Consider the following 19350-nt stretch of genomic DNA (forward strand, 5'->3'; position numbering starts at 1 on the left):
AGAGAGAGAACAGGGTGTCATTTGGGCCAGAGTCAGTAACTCCCCTGGGTATGAATTGTCTCTCTATCTTATCTGTCTATGCTTGGTTGACCTAGCAACTGGGTCTGTTTTAATGTCCAGACAGCATGTACCCAACAGTGAGGTCAGTGGGATTGGAGAGAGTTAAAATTATCTAAAGAAAACTATTAAATATTATCTTCTCTACAATTACTATCCACCTTAACATTGTTGAAAATTGATTTAAAAAACCCTATTTTTGCATTGCACATTAAACGTTAATTGTTACAAACTGTAAGTATAACACACAGAAACAAAAGACTAGAATGACACAGACGGATGGGTGGCTTGAGCACTCACACGATGCCTTCAGAAAGTCTACACACCCATTGCACTTTTTCACAACTTTGTTTCGTTATAGATTCAATTTAAAATAGTAATATTAATATTTTTCCTCATCAGCCTACACACAATACATCATAATGACAAAGCAAAAACACGTTTTTAGAAATTGTAGCAAATTTAATAAAAATTAAAAACTGGAATATCACATTCGCACAAGTTAATTAACCATTTTCTCAGTACACTGTTGAAGCACCTTTGGAAGTAATTCCAGCCTGGATTCCTCGTGTATGAAGCTACAGGCTTTACACACAACATCACCACACTCTTTATATCTGATTTTCAGGGACATTTACAAGAGATACTAAAACCTCTCTGCATGTCAGGATCTCTATGAGAACTGAGGGCAGAAATAGATCCATATGTAAATGACACTGCTACAGTATGGAGCAGGTGGTTGGATAAACAGCAGCAAGTCATCAAGGGTTTGATGGGTAAAGTGAGCCTCAAACCATCACTCTGCTGCCAGATGTGCAGCAGAGGTGGATGGATCACTTTAAGGGGTAACTGGACTGATTTTCCTCTATGGAAGAGTTAGTCAGGAGGAGAAACCTAAGATCTAATTTCTGTTTTTGCTTTGTCATTATGATGTATTGTGTGTAGATTGATGAGGAAAAGGATTTAAATATATTTTAAATTGAATCTATAAAGGTGTGCAGACTTAATGAAGGCACTGTAGTTTGACACAGAATGAAGTGACATCACATATCCGTTGAAATACACTAAGGTACAAATTCTGATTAAGGACAAATTGATAACAGATATACATACTTGCATAAACCAAAGATGGGGACCATGAGGCATTTCAAACAAAAAATTCATACATAAATAAATAAAAATCTCATCACTACAAATATCATCTTACCTGTCAATTACAGATGAGTTGCGGTCAATGATATACCATTGGAGGTAGTCTGACACGATTTCTTTATTTTCTTCCACAGTAGCCACATGTCTCAGACAACCTGCTGTCTGTAACATTGTGCTGTGTCTCATCATACATTCTTGCAGAGCATCCAATGAAGCAGCATTCTCAATCTGAAAGACATGAAAATGGGCAAAAACACCCCAGTCAATAACTGTATGCACTGTATCTCCTTGCCTATTTTTTTAATAACGTACATAGCAAGGTGTAATCTTACACTATCAAAAACTAATAAATTAATTAAATATATTCCGCACGTGATATAGGAAGTAAACATTGTCTCAAAAACACTGCAGTAAGTATGAAAAACTCTGCCCTACCATACCCTTATGCTATTCTCACCTCTTGCAAAGCTTTCCCTATTTCTTCATCAGTTATTAAATTATTTGTTGCTTTGAATGAAGGCTGGCCTGCAAGATAATGTACAAGATCTTCTGACAGGAAATGGGGTCCTGGACCTCCATGCACAACTGACACAGCAATCATCTTTCCTGCCAAGTAGTATTCATCCTCCCTAACAGCTGTGAATGAATTCATATTGCAAAATTAAAACAATGCATTACTGTATATACTGTAATATGCAAGCATATGTCATGTGATATATATGGTCAATGAGCATTAACCAACCATTAGTAGCCTATAGTACACATCCAACCAATATGCATACCCTTTGCATTGTAGACCAAGAACCGATGTCCTTCTGGTCCATCAAAAATGGGCCGGTCTTTTAGGTGTTTCATCAGTAGAGTTAAAAACTCTCGTCTTGGACCACCAGTGTCAATTCCCTCTTCCAGAACACCAGTATCATCAGTAAATTTCACCAGCATGTCACAGGTTTCAGAATATGTTGTACGCTTGAAACCTCTGACTGCCCCATCCCAAACATTATCCCTTGAGATGTTAAACCGGCTGACTTTTTTATGATCAATAGGAAGAGACAGGTTTGCTACGATGTCAGGTAATGCAATGTCCGTCTCCTCCCTGTAATGACAAAAAGTTAATTCATTTGTGGATATTCCAGATATACAAGAACTATTGTACAGTGAAAAAACTGGAGTGCTATAGTCAAAAGCATATTACATTGCTGTGTGTTGGAAATTCTTCACATTGACAGCAACCGGCTCTTCGTCCTCCTGCTCAACATTTGGTGAATACAGGTCTGTGTATTTACTGTTGGGAAATTGCCATTTCCATGTTAAAACATCTTACAAACAAAAATGTCTTCCCCATGTAATCAGTTCAATACATTTAAATTATGTCAGTCATTATGTTTTCTTTTTTTTTTACTTACCTGTAGCAAGACATTTTTTCTGGATTTGCTTCCGGTGGATCCAGATCCTCAGCATCAGATATTACTATCTGAAAAAAAGATTAAAATGTCTGAAACAACAACACTGAAAGCAAGAAATGTCATGCTGCCACACTCTGCCTTATTACCTGTCCAGGCTGAATTGTTGATTGTCCTGGTGCATCTCTGAAACATGATAAAACATATTAAAATGATTAGCTCCATGATAAAGGCTATAATGTAGCTTTGAGTAGCATGTAGTAGTAGAGGGAACAGAAAGATGTATTAAAAAAAAAGATTATTTTGAGAACATGTGGATAGGAGCGCTTCCTGGACTCAAATCTGAGTTAGTTTGAGTTTATTTTTTAATGGAAAAGGTATAAACTAGGTATAAAATGGTATAAAGGTATAAAATAAAAGAAAGCTCAAACTACTATTTTTTAACTATTAAAATGCTTGTATTGCAAGTGGCCAAGCCATACAGAACCAATTTAAAAGAACTTTAATGCGTTTTTGCATCTAGCCTTCGTCAGCGAGTCAAACAGATGAAATGAGAGACAATGGGTATTTTCTAGTGTCCAAGGTGTTCTGGGCTAGAGTAGGTGTTGTAGACATCTTAAAACCAGTAGGTGTCCTTCAGGCCTACAATAGTCAAATCATGTAAACATTATGTATATGGATGTGTCCCATGTTTCCTATTGGTGGATTACCACTAGAAAAAACCCAGTGTCTCTCATTACATCTATTTGACTCCCTGACAAAGGCTAGATGCCGAAACGTGTTGGAGTTCTTTAAGTTGGTTCTGGATGACCGTGCCACTTCAGTAAAGGCCTATAGTACCTATGCAGGATCGACAGTGATGTGGGACATATGAATGGACAGTGGATACCCCCCACTTCATTCTCACGTGTTTTTTTTAACGGTTTGGTTAATTTTTGTTTATTCAACTGCAAGAGCAACTGTATTTCAGTGGGTTTATTCTGTAAAGCTCTGCTCACACAGGCAGCTGTGGGTCCTTTAGGTAGGGAGCGAGGGGGCACCGCAGTCAGTTACAGAAACAGCTGATAGCATGTAGCAACGTTGAGCTTATGTGCAGCAATATAAATGTATGTATAATGTGTATGTGAATAAGTAGTGAAATATCTGCTAGTAGTTTTATCAGTTTTGTGGGTTAAATAAAAAAGAAAGGTGAAATTGCACTTTACCTGGTAGTGAAAGCACTGTAGCCCAACAAAATATGAATTATTATTGCACGTGTGAAAATTCCTTTGTGTCCAAGTGTGCAACACATACCTTTCATCGTCCAGCTTGTGTTTGGGAGTACTTCGATTTTGTGGTTCAAAAACCTGAGAGGAAACGGATAAAATGATCAACAACTTTCAACAGGTTCCATTATTTTTCCATTACCACATACAGTATATATCAATGCTGAATGGTTGTCTGTGTTACTGTATAATAGTTACTGCAAAATAATCAAAACAAGCCTTTTTCCACTAAAATATTGACCAGGGCATTGATTTTATGGTTAAAATCCAATGTACATCTAATTAATAAATTATATGAAAATGAATAAATACAAACATACATAAACATTTTAAAAAAGAGAAATAACTGATGTACCAAAGTGTCAGCACGATTGAGTTCAGCTGTGCTCCTTGTTGTGATGACAATTTCAGAATCAGAGTCTGAGGTATCATCCACTGAAAAAAATAATTCAAACAACCATTATCTATCCTCCAGCAGAGTATCTAAATATGTAAAAATATTGAATCATGAGATCCACTAACCTCTTTTATAGTGTTTTTCTAGGCAAATGAAAAAAGTGATCCTGGAATATGCCTTTCCTATTTCCTTTTTATATTCTGCCAATTTGAATGGCCTTTCTGACCCAGGCACATGAACCACCTCTGAGCAGTCTGGATACAAAAGGACATAAGGTCCTTCGTGCATGTCCTTGTTAAATGTTGTCATTTTCTGGACAGCTTGTTTCAGTAGATCAGGTGCTGCTACCTCTGGGTCTGTAAATAACTGTAGTGTTTTCCCTCTTAGAGGTTTTAAATCAGTTCCACTTGGCACCATCAATCCTACGTTTATCTAGTAAAATAACAAAGATATAATTAATGTATACATAGGTAAAATAAATATACACAAATACATATAGAGCATTGCAAAATTGTATAGGACGGTCAGTACACCTTACCTGGACGTGTTTTCTTTTTTAGGCCTATATCTTCCTTTTGGCCCATAGTTAAAAGACTGTCGTTCTTTTGATTTCGAGCTTCTGTACTCCATGAACTGTTTGTATGATGGGCATGGTTGTTCTGCAGAAATGGACAGAGTTCCGAAACAGAAAGTTAGAAGCAGCTCAAAAAATCATTAGCGTTACTGTCCTTAGATAGCTAGCGTTTTGGTTTTGCTAAACTTACTTTGCATAGCACTGTCCGGCTGTCGAGACGTCCCCTGTGTTTCCAATGTTTCCGTCTTGTCCGCGTCCTTTAAAAACTCCAAACACCGACCACACGTAAAGCAAAACCGCGTTAAGCTGTTCATGTGTTTGCCACAAAACGGGCAAAACATCCCTCGGCCGCAGTCCATGTTCGGGCGGTCACCATAAACTTATTTGACGCCATAAACTCCACAACAAAACCACGAAAAGACCACGCTCGTCACTTCCGGTATATGGTACATTCCCTTTCCGTGACGAATCTGTCGTTTGTAAATTTGTTTCTGGACTGGTAAAAGTGTTTTGCGTCTTGTTAATTTGTTTTCTAAAATGTAAATTTGTTTTCTAAAATGTAAATTTGTTTTCTAAAATGTAAATTTGTTTTCCAAAATGTAAATTTGTTTTCCAAAATGTAAATTTGTTTTCCAAAATGTAAATTTGTCTCAAGCTTTGTAAAAGTGTTTCATTCTTTGTAATGTTGCTTTGCACTTCCCGGCCACCGTAGTGTTCCTTATTGAAAATCAATTAACAATTCATCCCCGCCCAAACAATCCTATTACGATTTTGTTTTAATCACTTTGGTACTATTTTCACAAGCAGGTGGTACATTTTCACAACTCTTAGTATAAAACTCCTAGCTGGTCACGCTTGTAACCAGCCAGTCTTTCATTCAAAACCTGTCATTGTGCATTCATTTGGATTGGAAACATCTCTCACCACACAACCATTGATTCAAAATATAAATGTAATGAGAGCATTGGTTTAATCACCAAAACAACTTAAAACTACTCAATTGAAAAAATATCATTAACTACCAGTTAATCCAATAGCAATCACTGCAAGATAATTGTTTCAAATAACCCTTAGAAGTGCTGAAATTAATATGCTACAGTACTGTAGATGACAGTTTACATTAGGCAATACACTTACATTACCCAACAACATTGACAATCTATCATTTCCATGATATCTATCCAATGTGTGATCAAAGGTGTGATCAATGATGACATCCTCTACAATCATTCATGGGGAAATTTTTTTATTTTTCTGATTTAATTGCAACATACAGTACTGTCTGTAATTAGATGTAAGACATTTAAATGAAACATTACATGAATGAAAATAAAATAATGTTTAGCACGCATTAATTTGCATCAAGCCTATCTAGAGCATTTGGCCATAAATTCTCATCCGCTGGAGAAACCTTTCGGCATGTTGAATCAAAGCTTGACATTGGTCTGCATTGATGTCATCACATGCCTCTTCCATGGCCAGAAGGAGGGTGGCACGCTCATGGGGATGGCGATCGTACACCTTCCACCTCCATGATGAAAACAATAATTTAATAAGGTTGAGGAAGGAGAGTACCGGGGGCTGGTATAGGGTCACGAATCAGGGAGGGACCTGAAACCATGCCTGAACCACCTCTGAATGGTGGAACCTGACATTGTCCCACACAATGACATAGGTGACCCCTTCACCTTGACAGGCCTGCTCCATTTCATTGAGAAACACAATGAGGTGTGCAGCGTGGTAGGATCCAAGTAATGGTCTACGTCCTACCACACCATCTTCAGAGATAGCTGCTGCACTTGGAAATGTTTCCCCCGCGTTGTCCAGGCACTTGGACGGACGCCCGTTGGCAAATAGGGTTCCGCCCACGGCGCCAAGTTTTGGCCCAGGTTGAAGCCCGCTTCATCAACAAAGATATACTAGTGATGGTTCACAGCAGCATCAAGCACCATCACCCTCTAAAAATATATTTTGGTTAGTTCTTTTTACAGTATAGTTCCATTATGATATTGTGAAGTAGCATGTGCATTAATAGCAACAGTAATACAGTGTATTTATATAGTGCTGTACCTGAACATACTCGGCCCCCAGTTGTTTCTCTCAGAAGGCTCCAGGTCAATGTGTTCCATAGATACCTGGTGCCTCTTCAAAAGGCGGGTGATTGTTGGTAGGCTGATGGATGCCACATTGGCAAAGGTGTCATCATTCTCCTCAATGGCCTGCTTTATTTCAGACAGACGTATGTCATTCCTGGCCCTCACCATTTACACCACTGCCCACTCCTGCTGGTCGGTCAGCACACGACCACCACCATGGGGTCTTCTGTCAATTCTGAGGGTAGAACAAGAGTATACTGTCAGTAGATCATACTGGAAGAATACTGGAACAAGTTATGTGAATTTACATGCATTACAACATGTAATGTATTGTAAATGTAATGGTAAAGCATAGTGCATATCCAGCAGACTTACCGGTTTTCTTGGAGAAAATGTTCTTATGATTGAATTGACAGTTGATCTTTTCAGATTGGGGTGAACTAATCTGGCAGCCTCTGCCATGGTAAGGCCTCTGTTTACCACATGGTCAACGACGATGGCCCAGACTTCATTAGACACAACAGTTCCTTGCCATCTGCTGTTGTAGAAATATATATGACTCGAAAGTAGTCAACTCAAACATATCTCACAAGAAACTGGAGCCTGTGAATCCAAGAATTAGACTTTTATTATCTAATAACGAAAGCCGAGCAGTTCCATGAAACGGCTTAGACATCCCTTTTATAAACCCACACAAATGCACAAACAGGCATACATGGCATATACAGTTACCCCCGGTTAAGTGATTAACCATTAAGCGCAGTTAGATTAAGATTATATGAAAGGTATTTCTAGATGAAACACTGATTTAGGTTTGGTGAAAATGTTACTGTGTGGTTTTGTGTTTTGTACTTAGTCAATTGAAAATGTGCTTCAAGTTTTGAAGAAAAAAGTAACAGCCTTTTTGACGATCTGTGATGAGTTTTGTTCTAAGAGTTGTGAAATTTTACCACACACTTGTGAAAATAGTACCAAGACAACACTGGGGAACAGGTTGTCTGGAATCCAGTAACAGTGGAAATTGACCCCCTCCTCTCTCTCTGTGAGTTATCAGTGCTCTGTACAGGCAGAAGTTAGTAAGTATGAGACAATCTTTACTGAACTGATCGGGTCCATTGAGAGAATACTCACTGAGGTGAAAAGGTTGATTAGAGGCCAGGAGAAGACTGCAGTGAGACGGGCTGAAGGACTCCTGGAACAACTGGAGCAGGAGATAGCTGAGCTGAGGAAGAGAAGCACTGAGCTGGAGCAGCTCTCACACACAGAGGATCACATACATTTCCTCCAGGTAACTCAACTGCCTTGTTACATGTGATATGAAGTTGCATTTTTAATAGTGACAGAATTCGAAATGTCTCCTTAGCTGAAGACCAAAGAAGAGTTGTCCCTCTGTAAGTGATATTCAAACACCCTCTCAAAGACAACATACATGTTCTTTCTTTTACTTATTGGGTTTTGTTGTTCATCAGTCAGACGTCCTCCAGCTGACATTGGATCTGAATACAGCTCATCCAGAACTCAGCCTGTCTGAGGTAAACTGGAAGGTGACAGCCACTGATAAAGCTCAGCCCTATCCTGACTACTGGAGACAGCTGCTGTGTAGAGAGGGCCTGTCTGGAGTCTGCTACTGGGAGGTAGAGTGGAGCGGTGGATGGGTTGAAATAGCAGTGTCATATAGAGGGATCATCAGGAAAGGAAAGGTCCCAGAGTCTACATTTCTGGGTAACAGTCAGTCCTGGACTTTGGAGTGCTATCCCCCCATTGTAGGGTTTGGCCCAATGCTAATAAAACAGAAATATCTGTCCCCTGGTCCTCTAGAGTAGGAGTGAACCAGGACCACAGGGCAGGAACTCTGTCCTTCTACAGCGTCTCTGACACAATGACCCTCCTCCACAGAGTCCAGACCATATTCACTCAGCCCCTTTATCCTGGGTTTGGGATTGGTACAAAATCATATCTCAATAATTACCAGTAGGTACAGATGATTTAAACCATTTCAGACATATTGATGGAGATCTTTAGACATAGCACATTCTTTGTAGCCTGGTCCCAGATCTGTTAGTGGTCTTGCTAAACAGATGGCATGATAGCACATACAGACTGACACTCAGGCTTCAGACTTTTACTGTCTACCTGATCACCTCTTGGCTGTTGCAATCCTCTGTAAATGTGTCTCTTTTTCTCTTGATGTAAACTGTAGTATTGGCAAACCAGTCAAATCAGAAACTGGGATCATTGTTGATCCATTTATGATCAGATGAGAATAGTTAAATCACCCATGTACACGTATGAATCCAAACAATTCAGTTGTCTGAATCACTTACTGAATCAATGTGGTCTTTCAAAATAAAAGTCATCATCATGACATTGGAATTGCTCTACTATTGAATTGATTGACACAATGAATCAGCTATTTCCAGTAATCTATGTACCAATATATATTTAGACAAATAGATGATACATAAAACACTCCCACACCACATCCATTTAGACAAATAGACGACACATAATACACCCACACATTATATTGGAGCAGGAAGGAACACAAAGATTGAAGTCTATGACCGTCTAAACCAGTGGTATTCAAAGTCGGGGTCGCGACTCCTAGTGGGGTCATGGGGGAAACAAAAAATGAAGAGTACAGATTATTGTATGGGACAATATACAAACGTTTTTGAGAAAGATCATTATTGAGTAAATGTATTTATTCTGATGAATACCGCTGATCTAAACTGACTGTCTAAAACTGACTGTTGAATACCGCTGATCTAAACTGACTGTTTAAAACTGACTGTTGAATACCACTGATCTAAACTGACTGTTTAAAACTGACTGTTGAATACCGCTGATCTAAACTGACTGTTGAATACCGCTGATCTAAACTGACTGTCTAAAACTGACTGTCAATTAAATGAATACACAGTACATACAATATATATATACAAAAGTATGTGGACACCCCTTCAAATTAGTGGATTTGGCTATTTCAGCCACACCCGTTGCTGACAGGTGTATAAAATCGAGCACACAGCCATGCAATCCCCATAGACTTGATTTGATTTATTAGGATCCCCATTAGCCGACGCCAATGGCAACAGCTAGTCTTACTGGGGTCCGACATATAACAAAAAATACATTACAGACAAAATACTTTACAATTTACATACATTAACATGTAGTGTGTGTGTGTGCATCTATCAGTTACACATACATGTCAGTACATACACACAACAAGTAGGTCACATGGGGGAGAGGCGTTGCTTTATTTGTTTTTTTTATATAATATAATATGCCATTTAGCAGACGCTTTTATCCAAAGCGACTTACAGTCATGTATGCATACATTTTTACGTATGGGTGGTCCCGGGGATCGAACCCACTACCCTGGCGTTACAAGCGCCGTGCTCTACCAGCTGAGCTACAGAGGACCACAGTTCTCTGTTCACTTGCACTATATAAGATGGAAGGGAGTTCCATGCTATCATGGGTGGCTCTGTATCCTGTAATACTGCACGTTTCCTTGAATTTGTCATGGACCTGGGGACTGTGAAAAGACCCCTGGTGGCATGTCTGGTGGGATAAGTGTGTGTGTCAGTGAAGTGTGTGTGTGTGTCACTGAATTTCCAACACATTAATGTTTCTTATAAAAACAAGGTGACATAGTCAGTCTTTACTCAACTCTTAGCCAAGAGAGACTGGGATGGATAGTATTAATATCAGCTCTCTGATTACAATGAAGAGCTAGACGTGCTGCTCTGTTCTGGGCCAGCTGCAGCTTAACTAGGTCTTTCTTTGCAGCACTTGACCATTATGACTGGACAATAATCAAGATAAGACAAAACTAGAGCCTGCAGGACTTGCTTTGTGGAGTGTGGTGTTCAAAAAAGCAGAGCATCTCTTTATTACGGACAGACCTGTCCCAATCTTTACAACCATTGAATCTATATGTTTTGACCATGACAGTTTACAATCTAAGGTAACGCCAAGTAATTTAGTCTCCTCAACTTGTTCAACAGCCACACAATTCATTATCAGATTCAGCTGAGGTCTAGAATTTAGGGAATGATTTGTACCAAATACAATGTTCTTAGTTTTAGAGATGTTCAGGACCAGTTTATTACTGGCCACCCATTCCAAAACAGACTGCAACTCTTTGTTAAGGGTTTCAGTGACTTCATTAGCTGTGGTTTCTGATGTGCATATGGTTGAATCATCAGCATACATGGACACACATGCTTTGTGTAATGCCAGTGGAAGGTCACTGGTAAAAATTGAAAAGAGTACAGGGCCATGAGACAAACATTGGCAGTAGAATGGCCTTACTAAAATGCTCAATGACTTTCAACGTGGCGCCGTCATAGGATGCCACCTTTCTAACAAGTCAGTTTGTCAAATTTCTGCCCTGCTTGAGCTGCCCTGGTCAACTGCAAGTGCTATTATTCTGAAGTGGAAACGTCTAGGAGCAACAACGGCTCAGCCGCAAAGTGGTAGGCCACAGAAGCTCACACAACGGGACCACTGAGTGCTGAAGCGCGTAGCACTTAAAAATCGTCTGTCCTCGGTTGCAACACTCACTACTGAGTTCCAAACTCCCTCTGGAAGCAACGTCAGCACAAGAACTGTTCGTCAGGAGCTTCATGAAATGGGATCCGTGGACGAGCAGCCGCACACAAGCCTAAGATCACCATGCGCAATGCCAAGCTTCGGCTGGTAGTGTAAAGCTCGCCGCTATTGGTCTCTGGAGCAGTGGAAACGTGTGATGAATCACACTTCACCATCTGGCAGGCCGACTGACGAATCTGGATTTGGCGGATGCAAGGAAAACCTACTTGCCCCAATGCATAGTGCTAACTATTACGTTTTGTGGAGGAGGAATAATGGTCTGGGGCTGTTTTTCATGGTTTGGGCTAGACTCCTTAGTTCCAGTGAAGGGAAATATTAACGCTACAGCATACAATGACATTCTAGATGATTCTGTGCTTCCAACTTTGTGGCAACAGTTTGGGGAAGGCCTTATTTGTTTCAACATGACAATGCCCCCATGCACAAAGCGAGGTCCATAGAGAAATGGTTTGCCGAGATCGGTGTGGAAGAACTTGACTGGCCTGCACAGAGCCCTGACCTCAACCCCATCGAACACCTTTGTGATGAATAAGAACGCCAACTGCGAGCCAGGCCTAATCGCCCAACATCAGTGCCCGACCTCACTAATGCTCTTGTGGCTGAATGGAAGCAAGTCCCCGCAGCAATGTTCCAACATCTAGTGGAAAGCCTTCCTAGAAGAGTGGAGGCTGTTATAGCAGCAAAGGGGGGACAAACTCCATATTAATGCCCATGATTTTGGAATGAGATGTTCGATGATTAGGTGTCCACATGCATTTGTCCAGCGCTACAGGGGACTAAGGTAGTGTAGAGGTCACAACACTGTTTCTATGGAGACTGTTGTGGAGGAGCGTTCCATGGTGTCGTGGAATCACAGGCAGGTCTTGTACTGCAGGAGTTTCTCTGCCAGAAGGCTGCTTCCTACTCCTCTACTCTGCACCACACTCAGGTCTAGGTTCCTGGGACACAGGGGAGGAGAGACTGCTAGGGTGGATCTGTCTCAATACTGTCACCTGCCTCAATACTGTCACCTGTCTCAATACTGTCACCTGTCTCAAATACTGTCACCTGTCTCAATACTGTCACCTGTCTCAATACTGTCACCTGTCTCAATACTTTCACCTGTCTCAATACTGTCACCTGTCTCAATACTGTCACCTGTCTCAATACTGTCACCTGTCTCAATACTTTCACCTGTCTCAATACTGTCACCTGTCTCAATACTGTCACCTGTCTCAATACTGTCACCTGTCTCAATACTGTCACCTGTCTCATCTGCACAGACTATATTAATACTTTGTTCAGGTCACCTCAAGGGGTCAAGGAAATTCTCAAATTTGTATCACTGAAAATCTCTCATGTCCTTTGCCTCATCTACAGTGACTATATTGATACATGAGAGGTTGTCATCCTGGACCTGGAAGATATCCACCAGAACACCCGAGTGTTTATGGTCATCAACATGGCTAAGAAGAAGAAGAAATGCTCCAGATTCCCTTCATGCAGTGTGTTTGGGTAGAAGTTACCTGTAGTTGGACAGGAGAACAGTGCTATCAGTGGCCATAGGACTGAATCACCATAATGCAGACAGAACCCCATCAACCATTCCAACATGAATGGATGTTCCTCTTCAGTTTCTATGGTTACGATGATGCATCTGTTAGTGAAGCCTTTACCTCCAGAGAGTAGGTAGACCAGCTGGATGATGAGGGCTCCCAGGAAACAGCCCCCTCTGTAGGACAGGGGGAGGAAGTGCAGGGAGATACCTCTGATATGACTGGGTGTCAGGTGGAAGGAGATCACAGAGCCTGGAACAGAGAAGAGAGGAAGGCTGGGAAGAGAAAGAAGCATTCATTTGGTTCAAACGTCTCTTGTCTGTCTCTAATACACCAGTAGGGGGCATCCTAACCCTAGCTTCCAGAGTTCAGAATATCAATCAATCAATCAATCAATCAATTTTATTTTATATAGCCCTTCTTACATCAGCTAATATCTCGAAGTGCTGTACAGAAACCCAGCCTAAAACCCCAAACAGCTAGTAATGCAGGTGTAGAAGCACGGTGGCTAGGAAAAACTCCCTAGAAAGGCAAAACCTAGGAAGAAACCTAGAGAGGAACCAGGCTATGAGGGGTGGCCAGTCCTCTTCTGGCTGTGCCGGGTGGAGATTATAACAGAACCATGCCAAGATGTTCAAAAATGTTCATAAGTGACAAGCATGGTCAAATAATAATCAGGAATAAATCTCAGTTGGCTTTTCATAGCCGATCATTAGAGTTTAAAACAGCAGGTCTGGGACAGGTAGGGGTTCCATAACCGCAGGCAGAACAGTTTAAACTGGAATAGCAGCAAGGCCAGGCGGACTGGGGACAGCAAGGAGTCACCACGGCCGGTAGTCCCGACGTATGGTCCTAGGGCTCAGGTCTCTCAGTTGGCTTTTCATAGCCGATCATTTAGAGTTGAAAACAGCAGGTCTGGGACAGGTAGGGGTTTCGTAGCCGCAGGCAGAACAGTTGAAACTGGAATAGCAGCAAGGCCAGGCGGACTGGGGACAGCAGGGTGTCATCATGCCCGGTAGTCCTGACGTATGGTCCTAGGGCTCAGGTTCTCAGAGAGAAAGAGAGAACGAGAGAATTAGAGAGAGCATACTTAAATTCACACAGGACACTGGATAAGACAGGAGAAGTACTCCAGGTATAACCAACTAACCCCAGCCCCCCGACACATAAACTACTGCAGCATAAATACTGGAGGCTGAGACAGGAGCGGTCCGGAGACACTGTGGCCCCATCCGAAGAAACCCCCGGACAGGGCCAAACAGGAAGGATATAACCCCACCCACTCCGCCAAAGCACAGCCCCCGCACCACTAGAGGGATATCCCCAACCACCAACTTACAATCCTGAGACAAGGCCGAGTATAGCCCACAGAGGTCTCCACCACAGCACAAACCAAGGGGGGGGCGCCAACCCAGACAGGAAGATCACGTCAGTAACTCAACCCACTCAAGTGACGCACCCCTCCCAGGGACGGCATGAAAGAGCACCAGCAGGCCAGTGACTCAGCCCCTGCAACAGGGTTAGAGGCAGAGAACCCCAGTGGAGAGGGGAACCGGCCTGGCAGAGATAGCAAGGGCTGTTCGTTGCTCCAGCCTTTCCGTTCACCTTCACACTCCTGGGCCAGACTACACTCAATCATATGACCTACTGAAGAGATAAGTCTTCAGTAAAGACTTAAAGGTTGAGACCGAGTCTGCGTCTCTCACATGGGTAGGCAGACTGTTCCATAAAAATGGAGATCTATAGGAGAAAGCCCTGTTGTCAGTTGGTTCCGTGTTGGCAGTTGGTTCCAAAACTCCACATTCCAACTTCATCCTAACTACATATGGTGTCCATTGACATTCGAAATCTCAAACCCAGTTTGTCTCTGTGTACGAACAGTGTAGCAGCAATAGGTGTGTCAGAAATACGTGCTCAGCCAGCCCCAGTAGGATGTACTGGGGGAGCCAGCTGGAAGCAGGCCATGGAGGACACCTGGAGCACCTTCCCTGACAGGGCCTGCTCCGTCAGAGGATAGCCCTTCCTGTGGACCTCAGACAGGCCCGCTACCAGGACAGACTGGGCCGCACACGCATGACCCAGCACTGAGAGAGGAGAGGAGGGAGGGGACAGGGAGAGAAACAGAGAGGGAGAGGGAGAGAGAGAGAGAGACATTAACATTGACTGGCTCATTGATGAGGATGGTATTTGTGTGTGTGTGTGTGTGTGTCTGTGTCTGTGTCTGTGTGTGTGTGTCGTGTATGTGTCTCTGTCTGTGTGTGTCTGTGCGTGTGTGTGTCTGTGTGTGTGTGTGTGTGTGTGTCTGTGTGTGTGTGTGTGTGTGTGTGTCTGTGTGTGTGTGTCTGTGTGTGTGTGTCGTGTATGTGTCTCTGTCTGTGTGTGTCTGTGCGTGTGTGTGTCTCTGTCTGTGTGTGTGTGTGTCTGTTTGTCTGTTTGTCTGTCTGTCTGTCCGTGTGTGTGTCTGTGTGTGTCTGTGTGTGTGTGCCGTGTGTGTGCTTACTGATTACTCTGTCGGGGGAGAAGGGTGTTGTGATCTCCACATGAATCTAGGTAGCCATAACCAAATCAGCTAGTCACTGAGAGACGATATATCAACACAGAGATGGGCAAAATATACTGTACATCAAAAATGGATCTTGTTAAAAATACCAGATACTCTAAAGACTAATGTATCAAACTAAAATACAAAATACTTTTGTAGTTGTATGTAGATAAAATACAAATACATACAGGTAAATACATTTGCTAGTATACACCTTCACTACAGCAACGTACTCAGTGACGGAAGAAAACAGCTTTTAACTTTCTATGACTGTGATATGAGATTGTTCATCTACCTTAGTTGAATGTACTGATGGTAAGTCTCTCTGGATATGAGTCTCTGCTAAATGACTAAAATGACAATGTAAAAATGAACAATTGCAAAGCACACTGGGTATTATTATTGGCCTTCTTTTGGGTGCAGAGCTCATTATTTTAATACCCAGCATATTTTTCAAGTGTTCTTTTTTACATGTATATTTAGTTCATTTAGCAGACGCTCTTATCACACCATAGTGCTATCAGACTTCTGATACCAATGCAGGGTGAAAGCGGGGCCACAAGATGTGAACCGCTATAAAAAATGGTATAGAAAAGTATTTTGTATTTTCAAAATACATTGGAGTGTAGTTCATCCCAGCATAATTCAAATGACTAAATACTCAGAAGTAATTAATATATGTATTTCAAATGCATGTAACATAAATACAAACTATCTCTGCCGACTACCAAAAAATCTGTGTACACTTCCTTATCAAAGAAACCACACCCCCTCTACATACAGAGTACACATTTTTGTCATTTACTAGTCACTTTATCAAACCATAGTGCCATCAGACTTCTGATACCAATGCAGGATGAAAGGGGAACACAAAATGTCCAACCCCTATAAAGAATGGTATAGAAAAATATGTTGTATTTTACAACAACAAAATGTTTTTACAAATTACAGGTCTCAAAAGTATCTTGTTCCAAATACATAGGATTGTGGTTCAGGCCAGTGCAATACAAAATGACAAAATAGTCAAAAGTCATTGAAATATGTATTTCAAATACGTATTAACAGAGACACTGCCCATCTCTGTCTCCACATTATCTTCTGTAACATGTTGAAGGGAATGCCTGCTGTTGGAAGCGTACTCCACCCTAAAGCCACTCTCCAATTAGGGCCACATCCTAGTTAAGCAGTACACCTTGCTGCAGTCAACTCTCTATGCCCGTTTGGTTAGCCACCATGTGGCTGGTGGGGTCTCCAACCCAGCCACTATCTCAAAGACTATGGACCTCTTGATGAACTCTTTTGATGTAGTTTTGATTGGTATGGTGGCCAAATACATTTCAGTTATAGTTTTGTTCTTAAAGGGATACTTCAGGATGTTGTCAATGAAGCCCTATATTTACTTCCCCAGTCAGATGCACTTGTGGATAACATTTGTGGTGACAGAAATTGACTTAGGTACAAGGTAATTAAGTAAGATGACATACGGTTAGTCTTAAAGGTACTAAACGTAAGTTATTGTGTGAAGAAGATATAATGAAGAAAACATTCTGCCAGTAAAACTTCATTAGAACAGTGTGTCGCACAAGTTCCTCTTTCTGGTCCTCTGTCTAAACCAACTGTTCTAGGCGGAGTGCCAAAACAGCTTCTGGGTGAGGGGCAGCATCCTGTTGTTGATCCTCTGTCTAAACCAACTGTTCTAGGCGGAGTGCCAAAACAGCTTCTGGGTGAGGGGCAGCATCCTGTTGTTGAGATAGAAGTCACAACAGCTCAGCATTAGGGTTGATACTGTATTTTGCTATCTACCTTAGTTGAGCAAGTCACTCTGGATAAGCTAAATGACTAAAATGTAAATGTATATGTGAAAATGAACCTACCAAATTAACTGTAAAGCACACTGGGTATTATTATTGGCCTTGTTTAGGGGTGGAGCTCTTTAGAATAATTCTCAGCATGCTTTGCAATTATTCATTTTTACATCGACATTTACATTTTAGTCATTTAGCAGACGCGTTTATCCAGGGTGACTTTTAATTAGTGCCTTCATCTTAAGACAGCTTGGTGAGACAACAAAATATTACAATCATATCAAGTACATTTTCCCTCAACAAAGTATTTATCAACATTTTCCCATATACATTTATATGTAATTCATTTAGCAGACGTTCTTATCACACCATAGTGCTATCAGACTTCTGATACCAATGCAGGGTGAAAGGGGGGCCACAACATGTGAACCGTTATGATAAATGGTGTAGAAAAGTATTTAGTATTTATTTGGAAAATAAAAAACACAAAATGCATTGGATTGTAGTTCAGCCCAGTGTAATTCTAATGACAAAATATTCAGAAGTAATTCAAATACGTATTTCAAATACATGTAACATAAATACTAACCATCTCTGGCTACTACCCAACACTCTGTCACGCTTCCTCATCAAATAAACCACATCCCCTCTACATACAGAGTACACAGTCAAGTAGGAAGCCACTTCCTGTCCTCTGGTGTAGAGTTCCATGAAACAGAAAGTCATCTTTGACACTGAACAGAAAGTAATCTTTGACACTGCCATTGCTTAAGCTACGGGAGAGAGCACCAAAATGGCAGAGAATCAGGAACTGTTCTGTTGCTCCATCTGTCTGGATCTGCTGAAGGATCCGGTGACTACTGCCTGTGGACACAGCTACTGTATGGGCTGTATTAAAGAAAGCTGGGATCAGGATGATCTGAAAGGTGTCTACAGCTGTCCACAGTGCAGACAGACCTCTACCCCAAGGCCTGTTCTGAACAGGAGCACTGTGTTGGCTGAAGTGGTGGAGAAACTGAAGAAGACAGGACTCCAGGCTGCTCCCCCTCCTGCTCTCTGCTATGCTGGACCTGGAGATGTGGCGTGTGATGTCTGCACTGGGACCAGAAAGCAGAAAGCCCTCATGTCCTGTCTGGCGTGTCTGGCCTCTTACTGTGAGACTCACCTCCAACCTCACTATGAATCTCCTGCTTTGAAGAAGCACCAGCTGGTCAAAGCCACCCTACAGCTATAGGACCAGCTTTAACATTGCAGATATATTGGGGCTTCTATCTGTGGAATTGTCTGCATCATTTCCAATCCCCCATATATATGTTTTGTAAATATTATTTAAAATATATTTTCCTTCTTTATTATTTTCCCCTAACCCTACCACCCCTCCTAAACTAATGGACAACAATACTTAGGCTTCCACTTCCAGCTTATAAATGTACATACTACATACATTTCACAGACACTACATTTTACATTAGTTATCTTTTGTTTGTTTTTAGTCCCCGCCTTCAGCTACCCTCAGCCCCTCCCATCTATCTCTGAAGACCATCCATTTTTGATTTCTAGCTGCCATACAGTGCATTCGGAAAGTATTCAGACCCTTTGACTTTTTCCACATGTTATTACGTTACAGCCTTATTCTAAAATTGATTGAATAAAACATGTTCCTCATCACTCTACCCACAATACCACATAATGACAAAGCGAAAACAGGTTTTTATTTTTACACACTTATTGAAAATACAAGACAGAAATACCTTATTTACATAAGTATTCAGACCCTTTGCTATGAGACTCAAAATTGAGCTCAGGTGCATCCTGTTTCCATTGATCATCCTTGAGATGTTTCTACAACTTGATTGGAGTCCACCTGTAGTAAATTCAATTGATTGGACATGATTTGTAAA

General features: G+C 41.4%; 1 protein-coding gene across 1 annotated transcript; it reads right to left on the bottom strand.

The window, feature by feature from the left end:
• Positions 1 to 331: 331 nt before the first annotated feature.
• On the bottom strand, positions 332 to 4633 carry LOC311119031 (G2/M phase-specific E3 ubiquitin-protein ligase-like). Its single transcript, XM_084193787.1, has 9 exons — positions 4623 to 4633; positions 4233 to 4312; positions 3906 to 3958; positions 2762 to 2798; positions 2616 to 2683; positions 2405 to 2494; positions 1992 to 2305; positions 1667 to 1845; positions 332 to 1437 (listed from the first exon to the last, which is right to left on the bottom strand). The coding sequence occupies exons 5-9, from the start codon at positions 2627 to 2629 to the stop codon at positions 1261 to 1263; spliced, it is 774 nt and encodes a 257-aa protein (XP_084049913.1). The 5' UTR covers positions 2630 to 2683; positions 2762 to 2798; positions 3906 to 3958; positions 4233 to 4312; positions 4623 to 4633; the 3' UTR covers positions 332 to 1260.
• Between the last annotated feature and the right edge of the window lie 14717 nt (positions 4634 to 19350).

The sequence above is a fragment of the Coregonus lavaretus genome (genome assembly GCF_964263955.1).
Source record: "Coregonus lavaretus genome assembly, contig: HAP1_SCAFFOLD_2960, whole genome shotgun sequence".
Classification (NCBI taxonomy): Eukaryota; Metazoa; Chordata; class Actinopteri; order Salmoniformes; family Salmonidae; genus Coregonus; species Coregonus lavaretus.

Bases quoted from the DNA above. Each gene is read 5' to 3' on its own strand.
- LOC311119031 (XM_084193787.1), bottom strand. The intron at 1,846-1,991 runs GTATGCATATTG...ATTCATTCACAG, and splicing joins CTTGGTCTACAATGCAAAGG to CTGTTAGGGAGGATGAATAC. The intron at 1,438-1,666 runs GTGAGAATAGCA...CATGTCTTTCAG, and splicing joins TAGGGAAAGCTTTGCAAGAG to ATTGAGAATGCTGCTTCATT.